General features: G+C 42.6%; 1 protein-coding gene across 2 annotated transcripts in view; it reads right to left on the minus strand.

Moving 5' to 3' along the window:
* Positions 1-626: 626 nt before the first annotated feature.
* Positions 627-12,329, minus strand: part of MICOS10 (mitochondrial contact site and cristae organizing system subunit 10) — a 30,733-nt gene continuing 19,030 nt past the window's right edge. The window contains exons 2-4 of one of the 2 annotated variants that reach the window (XM_005544581.4): positions 5,099-5,146; positions 3,688-3,797; positions 627-863 (exon numbers count right to left, since the gene is read on the minus strand). In XM_005544581.4, the coding sequence (XP_005544638.1) occupies positions 849-863; positions 3,688-3,797; positions 5,099-5,146 (173 nt within the window). In that variant the 3' untranslated portion in view covers positions 627-848. Of the gene's footprint in view, positions 864-1,118; positions 1,860-3,687; positions 3,798-5,098; positions 5,147-12,329 lie in introns of those variants that run through there. The other variant, XM_005544579.5, reaches the window with a different exon arrangement.

Below are 12,329 nucleotides of genomic sequence, written 5' to 3' on the forward strand. Positions count from 1 at the left end.
ATCGTCTGAAGAAATTGCTAAAATATGACTTTTGCATCTAGCATCCCTGGTTCAAGTGAAACCACAGGAACAAACTCAAAGGGGTTTGTCCTCAAACCTCAGCTGCTACGTGAAGACAAAGTTAACCCCAAACGGGCCCCTCCGGCCGGGTGGGCATGCCATGAGCTTTCCTCCGCCCTCCAGAGCTGAAGCTTGGACTGTCTCAAACTCTATGAAGCTGCAGGACTTGACTTCAGTGGAGTGGGCCATCCACACAGCCAGGATTCCTCCCCTGCTAATACAGCAGCAGTGGGACCGCCTCTCGGTAGGCACAGCTGAGATGTACCCTGCCAGGTCCCCAGGTGAGAACACATGAAGAGTTGCCACAGAACGAAAGGCGCCTTGAGACATCAGTCATCTCCATCAAGCCACGCAGCAGCAATCTTCAACTTCTGATTACGAGGCGGAAGCAGTTCTGAAAACTATGCATGAGGGGGCAAGTGGGAAGGAATACCCAAAGACTGGTTTCAGGGGGTTCTCAGAGGGGCTGTGAGCAGGTGGCTACAGCTGCCGGCAGTTCACACACAGTCCTCCTCAAGCTCAGAGACCAACGGTGAAGAAACAAAGGCCATGCAATGGGCTTCCTATTTTTGTTTAATTTATTTAAGACCATCTCCTTACAACTTCCAGAGAGAAAATACAAAACAAGAAACAGACTTGGTTTCAAATACATAACCAGGTGCTGGAGTTTAAAGCATCACTGATAACATTGTTACAGAAGAATGGCAGCTTACTCCAGGGCACTTCAGTATTCCTGAGGAATAAACATGATTTCTCTTGTCCTCCCGCTGGGATGTTCTCAGGTGAAGTCACTGCTCCTGCTCCTGTAAAGCAAGGACACTGAGCTTAAAACTTAACACGGCATTCTGACAACCCTCTCTAATTGCTGTATCAGGTCAGACCCAAAGAGCCAGAGGCCAAAACCTGATCACACTGTTTACATTAAAACTGGATCACAACAGGACTATGTACGCCCCACCCAGGTTTCTGAGAGTGCCCCCGGCCCCAATCTTACAGGAAGAAGAGTGGGAAATGAGTGGAACGGGGCCAAACCATCATGACCTGGATCACAATTACTAAAACCTGACAAAGGCGTCCCAGGGGAGCGGGAGAGCATGGTTCTAACCAGCCTACGAACTACATGGCCTTGCCAAGTTTCTCAACCCCGGTAAGAGTCGGCTTTCTCATCAGCTGAATGAGGATAGTAACATCTCTCACAAATCCACTGGCAGGTCTAGAGGGAAAGACTATTAATGATAAAGCACCCAGGATGGTCTTGGGGGCAGATTAGGCACTCGAGAGGCAGTTATCATAATAGGATGACACTGAATAAGCCCAAGTTGGGATTTTCCTCCATTTTTCAGGGAATGGAGGATGACAACATCAAGGCAGAGACTCAAGTTCAGATACAGTTACAAGGCCATTTTGGAGCAGGACACACAAATGTAAAAAATGGAACAATATTTTCCACAGGAACTCCCAGTCATTAAATACATAATATGCATACAATCACCCCAAGCCATTATCCTTGACAACGCAGTTTGGAACAATGGAAATGTTTTAAGCAAAAGACCTGAAGCTTCTCTCTCTGCTCCTTTTGTTTCTCCCCACAATCAGCTCTGGTGCCAGGAAAGTGAGGAGCCAGGGAGCGGTGGAAAAGGCCGGCTGCTGGCTTCAGTGCCACGCAGCGGCGCCTCTTCTTGCACAGTCACAGTCCCTGTGATGACCTCACTCTTGGTTTGGCGCAGAGATGGCTCCGCTCCTCCCATCTCTCCAGCACCCATGGGCTGGCTGCAGGCAGCTGACGGTATGAGCAGGTTCTAAAATGGCAGGTGCAGGGCCGTGGCAGGATACTGCAACTTCAGATTTGGTGGCCCTTGTGGCCACAGCTCCTGACTAGAATTAGGACATGCATTTGTACCACATTTTCCACTCTATTTGTTATTACAGTGGAACAATGGACAAGTCAATCACTCTTTTTGCGCTGGCCTCATCTACAACAACCAATGTTTCTATATATTTAGCACTTCACAGCTTAAAAACATTTTCGTGTGTAAATCTCACAACCACACTATAGGTAGAAATTATTACCCTCATTTTATGGAGGAAAAATGGAAGCTCAGAAGTGAAACAACTTAAGATCACACAGGAAGCAAGTGACGGGCTTGCACCCAGGTCTCCTGGCTTCTGTGCCCTTTCCACTGGCCCAGCTGCTGCCCCGTTCACAGTGATTCTAGCCCAAGAGTAACCTGGAAAGCTGAGGCTTCTGTGCATGCAGGGAATGTGAAGCTGTTCACTGAGAATTGTGCTGCTACAAAGGTTATGCCTTGGTAAGCCTGAGGCCATCAGCGCTTACCTCTAATAGAATAATTTACTTCGTTCATTCATTTTACATTTATTTGAGTGCCTATTTTGTTTCAGGTCCTGGAAATACAAAATAAGTGCCACTTCTGTCCTTGGGCACCAGCCTCCAATGTTCCTGTCACTTAAACCCCATAGTAACTAATCATCGAGTAAGGAAGACTGCTACACATGAAGCCCTGAGGAAGCCTGCCGCCCTCTTCCCTCTGGAGGTGTGGGTAAGAAGTTTCCAGCTTGTGTGCAGCATTAAAAATCCACCTGAAGGCCACGCGCGGTGGCTCACACCTATAATCCCAGCACTTTGGGAGGCCAAGGCGGGTGGATCACCCGAGGTCAGAAGTTCGAGACCAGCCTGGCCAATACGGTGAAACCCTGCCTCTACTAAAAATATCAAAATTAACCGGGCATGGGTGGCTCGTGCCTGTAATCCCAGCTACTCGGGAGGCTGAGGCAGGAGAATCACTTGAACCTGGGAGGCCGAGGTTGCAGTGAACCAAGATTACGTCACTGCACTCCAGTCTTGGTGGCAGAGTGATACTCCATCCCTCCAAAATAAATAAATAAATAAAATAAAATAAAAATAAAAATCCATCTGAAGGCAGGACTTCAGCGGAATCATGTGACACTTACAGTCGAGACTGCCTTCTTCAGTTAAAAAGCAGAACCATAGCCTGGCCAACATGGTGAAACTCCATCTCTACTAAAATACAAAAATTAGCCGGGCGTGGTGGCAGGCACCTGTAATCCCAGCTACTCGGGAAGCTGAGGCAGGAGAATTGCTTGAACCCGGGAGGCAGAGGTTGCAGTGAGCCGAGATGGTGCCACTGCATTCCAACTTGGGCGACAAAGCAAGGCTCCATCTCAAAAAAATAAAATAAATTAATAAAAAGCAGAATCATGGCTGGGTCCCGGAAGTCTCTGGGTTTAGCTTAAGTATATGTGAGATGTTTATAGGGCACTCAGATCTTAAACGAAAAGTGCTACTTACAGATAGTTAACACAATCTACCTTACCATTGATGATAAATGTTCAAGCAGGTTCCTTAATTCCAATCAGCTAGCACATGAGTATGTATCTGAACACACATATGCATCTGAAGGCACAGGGGAGACTTTAGCACCAAAACAGTGATGACATCACTGGAGGCCAAAGAGCAATTAGCATCTCAGAGTGGTGCCACAGTGACACACATGGTTTACTCATTACATACAGTCTAAAGAATTCTTCAGGGGCTCAGGAGAAATCTTTCTCTTCTGAAGGAAAGAGAAATATATATTCTGTACATACTTTGACATATTTTCCGTGTAGAAGATATGGAGCCTGGAAATCATGCTGACAGTTGGAGTAAGCCATTCCTAATCCCATGCCAGAACCGAAGGCTAATGGCCACATTCTTCCTAGTGAGCAGAAAAGGGAAAATCCCAATAGGGAACTATTAAGAGAAGATAAAGCTCCCCATCCTCTTAAATACATTTACTTAGGATTCAACATGCATCATACTAATGACTATCATAACCATACATTTTTATCAATGTTTCACAATGGCCCCAAAAAAGAGGTGTAAATTAGTGAAGTTACTTGTTTAGCAAATACTTGTTAAGTGCCTATGCTGATAAGTTTGAGGAAAAATAAGTAGTAAAGGCTGGGTGCGGTGGCTCATGCCAGTAATCCCAGCACTTTGGGAGGCCGAGGTAGGCAGATCACGAGGTCAGGAGATCGAGACCGTCTTAGCCAACATGGTGAAACCCCATCTCTACTAAGATACAAAAAATTAGCCGGGCATGGTGGTGCGTGCCTGTAATCCCAGCTACTTGGGAGGCTGAGGCAGGGGAATTGCTTGAACCAGGGAGGCGGAGGTTGCAGTGAGCTGAGATCGCACCACTGCATTCCAGCCTGGCGACAGAGCAAGACTCCGTCTCAAAAAAAAAAAAAAAGTAGTAAAATATGAAAACAGTAGATAAATCTTTTAACTTTTCTGTATCAGTTCTAATCATCTGCTCAGTTTAATATCTTAGCCAGTAAGATGCATGAATTCTAAAAAGATGTAAGCATTTTACCGATATTTACATGCTTTGATTATAGTAGTAAGTCATGGGGTTTACATAAGCCACTCTGTAAGTGATTCTTTCATATCAGCACTATGTGTTAATTATGATTCTCTAGTCAAGTATTTCCCACTGGTCTTCACGGAAAGAGGTCAAAAGGATCCCTCGGCATCTATTCAGTATCCAAACTTCAGAAGTTCTTCCACAGAACGAAAAGAATATTGCCTGCCCTTTGCTTAGGAGAATTTTTGACCAAGAAGTATGTGTTTGGTCTACTTGTTTCTATTACCAGCAAGATTCTCATTTTCACTTCCTCTAGAAAAAAATTACAATTAATTAGAAATATCTGAGCATGCAGACTTGGCCAAATGACTCATTGGCATCAAGTACAGGCTTCTGCAATAATATCATATTTAGGATAACAGGTACCCTGCCTCAGTGCCCAGGGGAATGCTGGAAATGCCCAACCCATTTTGACCTCTTTCAAGTCCACATTCTTTATCTAATTCATTTTATAATGGGCTACCTAACCCCATAAATGGATGGGTTGACAACCCACAATTTGATGGGTTCCAATGTGTCCTCTGGAAGTGTCCCTGCTACATATATGTATACACTACGACATTATGTTGAAAAGACAGAGTGACACTTACTTTTAAAGAAGGTAAGTGAGAAAACAATTCCTAATCCAAAACCCGTACCTACAAAGAGGGAGAAAAGACACGATCAATCTCATAGCAGTAACTTCACAAAGCTAACATTAACATTTCTTAAATGTGAACATCGTAAAACAGATTTTCTTTAATAATTTGGTAGAGAACTAATTTTCTAATTTCTAACTGTCTTTATTTGTCAGAGGTTTTACTGATGCCTTTGGTTCTCCTGCCCAACAGGAAATAAAAACTTGACTCCCTGTTCTCTCTAGACAAGTTGTGGGATGTGGGGCAGGGAGTCGACCCTCTCTACACTGCTGGCAAGTGGCCTCCAGCATCCTGGGGTCTCCTACCAACCTCAAAGAGGGATATCACAGCCAAAACAGGAGATAGTGCCAACAGGGCGCTCCCTTGCCACCTCCGCACTTGGAGGAAGATAAAAAGCAGTAATCCAGAACAATTCCTAAAGGCTGCGCTATCACACAAGCCAGAATATCTAGGCAGAGGAAAAAGACGTCCCTCAAGAGCCGCAGATGAAGAAAATGACTTGCCCGAGGATACTGTTTAGTTAGTTGCGGCACAGTGATCCGGGCTCAAGTCTGACAGACTCAATGATACTGTATCTGCCATGTCCAGACGCTGGATTCCTCTAGAGTTTCAACCCCTAAACAATTACTACCCCTCAAGGGAAATTGGAATGTCAAGATTTCCACTGCCAGTGAAATAACAGCCAAAACATGACTGTGCTCCCCATACAGCTCAGAATGCTAGACAACCCGGGTAGTAACAAGTCTTCACAAAGCCGAAAGGGCCTGTTAAATTCATTCCCAGACTAATCCTACCGCACAAGTCACAGACACAAGAAGACGACCTGGTAGGTGTGATTCAAGAACCTCAGGGACATGGAAGCCATTGATACTGATATTCCTTGGCAAGATGCTGCTGTTGCTTGGCTTATAAAATGATACAGGTTCAATTTTAAGGCGATTTGCCTCACTCCTTGCAGCTGGAAGATGAGTAAGACAGTAAATTGGTACTAGAAAATGAGGTAAAGGATTTGGACTGGCTTACAGATTCCAAACCAGGCAATGGAATGGGGAGATAGGCCAGTAAAAACATAATGACTTACAATCAGAGCTTTTGCTCTTCTCCATCTGGAGGCAATTTTTTGGCTAAGAAATCAAAAGCCCCAAAGGAAAATATTTCAGCATTTTTCTTGTCCCTCTGACTCCATGCCTGTCTCTTCTATTTTCCCCCAAGGAGAAAAAGCTATCTGATGCTCAACTTTTCCTAGCAGTAGACCAAGAATGATGCCAACTCCATTGCTAACAGTACCACTCAATCAAAAAGACGAGCAATGCTTTCACATCAATCAATATCAAGCAGAAAATCAAAATCTTTAATCTCTAGAATTCAGATATATGCCCAACCACCCAGTTTTGTTCCTATTATAGGCATTTATCTGCAAGTGTAAATACGAAGTAAAAATAAACAGTTCAGACCAACAAAAAGGAGTTATCAAAGAATGTGCTCTATGGTCTTAGTTCAGCTGGGCTGCTGTATCTTCAATTCTTAAGGGTGATTTTTCCCTCATTTCTGTATTTTTAAGACAAAAAGTAATAAGACTATTCTCTTCAGAAAAAAATAATTCAGAAAGTGATTTTTAATTGCAATGTTTTACTTAGAGTTAGCTATATCTCAGTTACTTACAAGATAAACAATGGTGGAACCGCTGATGAGTTTTACAGATTCAAGTTCTCACACGCACAATTCTCTTTTAAAAGGCAACATGTTGCTTCAAAGAAGTCCCACCTGATCAGGGGACACCAACTCTGCAGCTGTTTCCACTAAAGATTGGCACCTCTAGGCCAGGTTTAGACTTCATAACAATAAAACATGAAAGGTTTGTCTTACAATAAAAACAAACCAACATGGAAAAGAGAAGAGTTTTCTCTGCCTTTGGCCACTTTTTGTTGTTGCATGACAAGCTCTTTTGAAGGAAAAAAGCCAAAGGAAAAAGTACAAAGCATTTTTCACCTTCCCTGGAAGCAAATATTTAACAATGAATACAGTTTATGTAACCCTGCCTTCCCCAACTTAAGCCTGTTCTCAAAAGTCCATGCTGTCTGAAATGACAAATAACCCTAAAGTAAAGAAATGCCTGATTATAGGCACACATCTTCCTCATGGCAGAGGCCAGTTGCGGGCGTGTGGTAGGGGGTGGGGAACATAACAAAGGAGCCTTATGGAATTAACATTAGGCACAGGGCCATGCTCTGAAACCATGCCTTTTGGAGAGGAAAAAGAATTGGCACATATTCCTCTAAAATGAAATTACTCCGAATCAGTCTAACCATGCAATTTAATACATGCCTAGTGCCCAACAGAACATCATAAAACCGGCTAATAGATAAATACACATTTTTAAGAAGGAGCAATTCCTTAACATTTCATCGGATGGTATTTTAACAGTAAAAAGCACAGAGAACTCTGCGCCCAGTATATATACAATATATCAGTATATATACAATACTGATAAGATACAGAAGATAATAGGCCTTATCTTATGCCTAAAAGGATTTTACAACAAATTTAAAAGGAGAACAACCAATGGAGGTACAGCAATGTACACCTTAAGCCACGTTTTGGTAAGAAAAGGGGGAAAATGTATGTTGTTGGCCATTACAATTATGGACAATTTCTAATTGCTCGACGCAACTGCATTTTACATTTAGAAAATTCTTTGTTCTCACCATGCCACAGATCATAAAGCTTTACCTCACTGCAAAGAATTAGAAGCAAACATAATCAGCAGGAATTAACAAGTAGGCTCTCTAATCTGATTGCAGTCTCGGGGCAGCAATGTATTTTGGATGTTAGCCCCTAACAGAACAAGTTGTAGTCACATATGCTCCTGTACAACCAACTTCACAAAAGTTCCAATTGCCTATGGACTTTCAATGAAGGAAGAACAACTCACTGAAGAGGAACAGAAACAGAAATTCACTTGGAAACATTTCTATAAAAGATCAAAGGGGAAAAAAGACTATAGACCCATTTCATCTATCAGTAACTTATGGCAATTATAAAGACCCCACTCCGGCTTAAATGTAACATTTTAAACAAGGCTCCTACATTCGTAAGCCTAAGGTATAGTTGTCAGTGCTACATTTTAATCTACATCTAAAAGATTAGTTAAAATAGCAAAGTAACTCCATTTTATTTTGTATAACTTACATCAAGATGCATGAGCAAAAACCTAAGTACCATATTCAACTGGCAGTTCACAAATATGAGAAGCTACAGGAATTACCAGTCTTTAAGATCCTAGAAGCCTTGTGCTAGAAAACTTCTTCATTCTTACATGTCTGAAAGAAAGGATCCAATTTCTAAATAAATGCTGAATGTACTCTCCTGCTGAGTGAGTGGCGAGAGCACTGATGCTGCAGCAAGACAGGCCGGGCCCAAACCGCTGCTCCAGCCCCTACAAGTCAGCTCTCTGACCCCAGGCCAATTCGTCAACCCTACCCAGCCAAAACCTGCTCATCTGTAGAGTGAAAACAACCTTACAGGGTTGCTACATTAGAAAAATGGAAAGTCTCTAATAGTGTCTGACATGGAATTCACTAAGTGGTAGTAAGTTCTGCCACCTCCCTGATAAAAGATTTCAGAAGTGTAATACAGGCTGTGTGCAGCAGCTCATGCCTGTAATCACAGCACGTCAGGAGGCCAAGATGTGGGGATTGCTTGAGCCCAGGAGTTTGAAACCAGCCTGGGCAACATAGTCAGACTGCATCTCTACAAAAACAAAAACAAAACAAAGTAACAATAAATGAGTAAATAAATAAAAATCAGCCAGGCATGATGGTGCATGCCTGTGCTCCCAGCTACTCAGGAGGCTTGGGTGGGAGGATCACTTTAGCTTGGGAGTTGAGGCTGCAGTGCTAGCCTTGATCATACCACTGTACTGCAGCCTGGACAACAGAGTGAGACCTTGAAAAAGAAAAAAAATTGTAGTATAATAGCTAATCCTTTATTAAAATACAACTCACTGGCTGTGTAGGATCACACTGTGGATGAGCCACAGCTGAAAATGAGAAGCAGTTTTTTCCTGCCCTTTGCACAGTTGACTGTATTTCACCAACATTAGCAATTGTTTATATGACACATCAGGCTTTGGTGTGTGTGTGTGTGTATATATATATATATATACACATTTTTTTAAATAGAGGATCCTTTCAGACTTACTGCTGAACTAGACCATTTTGCTTTAAAATGTCATCAATATTTTCCTAGAATTGTCTTGTGTCTAATAAAGCTATATCTGTGCTTTGAACATAAATTTATATCAAACTGACCCATTTATAATGGCCATGCTTCCTGTTCAATCGTGTTTCTGTCAACGCTATTACAATCACCAAATGCATGTGTTATGACAGAACAAACAAGAATGTGCTTTTATAGAAAATACCCTTGGAACTGAGTTTAGTGAGAATTACATTTCCAAGACACATTTCTGATTTATGAAAGATGCTCAGGGCCCCATTAATGAGGGAAAAAATAGTTTTAAGTCAGCTTCAAACTGTGTTACTTAATCCTTTGAGGAAAAGACAGATTGTCCCAGGTGTCCACATGTAAATGCCATTCATGTGAAAGTGCCAGACCAAGGACTCAGAGATGGTGATTTTAGTCTGTATTAATCAGCTTCTCAAAAGTCAACACTGCCATAGGGCATTTAGGAAACATACTAAGAAGGTGGCTATTTTACAAGACCTTACCCTTCCTGTGGCTATCTGGACTAGACAGGGGCTAGAACATCTGCAGGGATTTCTCGGGTGGACATCAATTACCAGGATTCTGATTAGAACAAGCAAACAAACCAGGCAACGGAAAGGAACAAAGATATGAAAGGTAAATGTGGAGTCATTACTGGTGTGCTCTGCTTCAAGAAAAGCCAAACTCAAAAAGGGGTCCTTTTAAATGACTGTGTAAGCACTTAGTTCAACTTTCAGAATTCTGACAGCCATACAGCTTCTAAGAATGCATAAAACAAGAAACATAGTTGAAGAAATTTTACCAAAATATAATTCGTTAATGCACATGTAGATAAAGTATGTAGGAAAATGAGAAGCAGCTCTGAAGATTAATTATTAAAGGGAAGCTGAGAAAAAAGATACAAAATTGGTAAGTTTAGATAAACACATTAAAGACAGGTCACATTTATGGGGGGTGTGCTTTGGAGGTACTAACATCTACAAAGTGTCAGGCAGTGTATCACATTATAAAGTTTATTATGAAAACCTATAAAAAGTAGAATTCAAACCCAGGCTGTCTGACTCCGAGTCATGGCTCTTTCCTACACAAAGGGATAGAACTCATGAAGAGGTCAGCAGAGCAGCAAGGTGACTGTCTCTTGTTACATATGACAACAGTGTGTTTTTCTGGATTTTAACACTATCCATGGTTAATTTACGACTATGTTACTCTGCAGCCCCTCCAGGAAACAGAAACCACAGATGTTTGACCTACAGGAGTGGCAACAAAAACCTGAATTACTTAGAAACAATGAGAAATCGTCAACAAATCAAGCCAGAAAATACTCTCCTTACTTCTGTGCACTGGTTGGAGATACAATGAATCCAAATGCGCTGAGGTCTATAAACTGCTGAAAAGGGTATTTTCTATGGACTCCCTTTTTCCCTAACATCTCCAATATCTCCAGCTCCTCCTCAATTGTACCAGCAGTAACTGGATTCTCATCCTTGTGAAATTAAATATAAGAATCGGGGATTCATTATATCCTATTTATACATCATTATAGCTATTGTGTTAATGTCTATTCTATGATTCAAATAAAAAATTCAATGTGGCCGGGCGCGGTAGCTCACGCCTGTAATCCCAGCACTTTGGGAGGCCGAGACGGGAGGATCACGAGGTCAGGAGATTGAGACCATCCTGGCTAACACGGTGAAACCCCGTCTCTACTAAAAATACAAAAAATTAGCCGGGCGCGGCAGTGGGCGCCTGTAGTCCCAGCTACTTGGGAGGCTGAGGCAGGAGAATGGCGTAAACCCGGGAGGCGGAGCTTGCAGTGAGCTGAGATCATGCCACTGCACTCCAGCCTGAGCGACAGTGCGAGACTTTGTCTCAAAATAAATACATACATACATACATCAATCAATCAATCAATCAGTGGAAAGTGGCCTGGTACAGTGGCTCACACCTATAATCTCAGCACTTTGGGAGGCCGAGTCAGGCGGATCACCTGAGGTCAGGAGTTCAAGACCAGCCTGGCCAACGTGGTGAAACCCATCTCCACTAAAAATACAAAAATTAGCTGGGTGGTGGCATGCACCTGTAGTCCCAGCTACTCGGGAGTTGAGGCAGAATTACTTGAACCTGGGAGGCAAAGGTTACAGTGAGCCAAGACCACGCCAACTGCACTCCAGCCTGGGTGACAGAGCAAGACTCCGTGTAAAAAATAAAAATTCAAAAAAAAAAAAAACTCAATGGAGAAACAGCATCATTAACGTATTTCCCTTCATACACTGACTTGATCAACATTTATTAACATTTATTAAGTAGAAGGCACTCGGGAAGATTTCCTTTATCCTTGGAGAATATCAGTCCAGTATAGAGTGTTTATTCTTTGAAAAATGGAAAGTTTAGCAGGGCATGGTGGCGCACACCTGTAGTCCCAGCTTTACTCGGGGGCTGTGGGGGGCTGAGGTGGGAAGATCGCTTGAGCCTGGGAGGTCAAGGCTGCAGTGACCCGATTGTGCCACTGCACTCCACCAGCCTTGGGCAATAGAGCAAGACTCTGTCTCGGGGTCGGGGGGCAGGGAAGGAAAGTGTTGTACAATGATTATTCTTCAGTTTTGAGGTTATAAGGATTTGGGGTAAGACAGGTTAAAACGATTGTGAATACTATTAGATTATTTACTAGCTGTGTGTCTCAGTCCCTGGGCAAACTATGTAACTTCTCTATGTTTCACTTTCTGCATATGGCAAAGAAGAACACTAACAGTGCCTTTCTCTAACTGGGGAACAGTGTGAGGATGAAACCGCACGAGATGTGTAAAACCCTTGGAAGAACAGTACATTACACATAGTAACTGTGATTCACCTTCTTCCCCCACAAAAAAAAAAAAAAAAAAAAAAAAACACTTCAAGAACAAATCAAAAGTCCAAATATTTACTGAGCACTAAAGGGCAAGAGTACTGGCTTCAG

This window comes from Macaca fascicularis, chromosome 1, assembly GCF_037993035.2.
Source record: "Macaca fascicularis isolate 582-1 chromosome 1, T2T-MFA8v1.1".
NCBI lineage: Eukaryota > Metazoa > Chordata > Mammalia > Primates > Cercopithecidae > Macaca > Macaca fascicularis.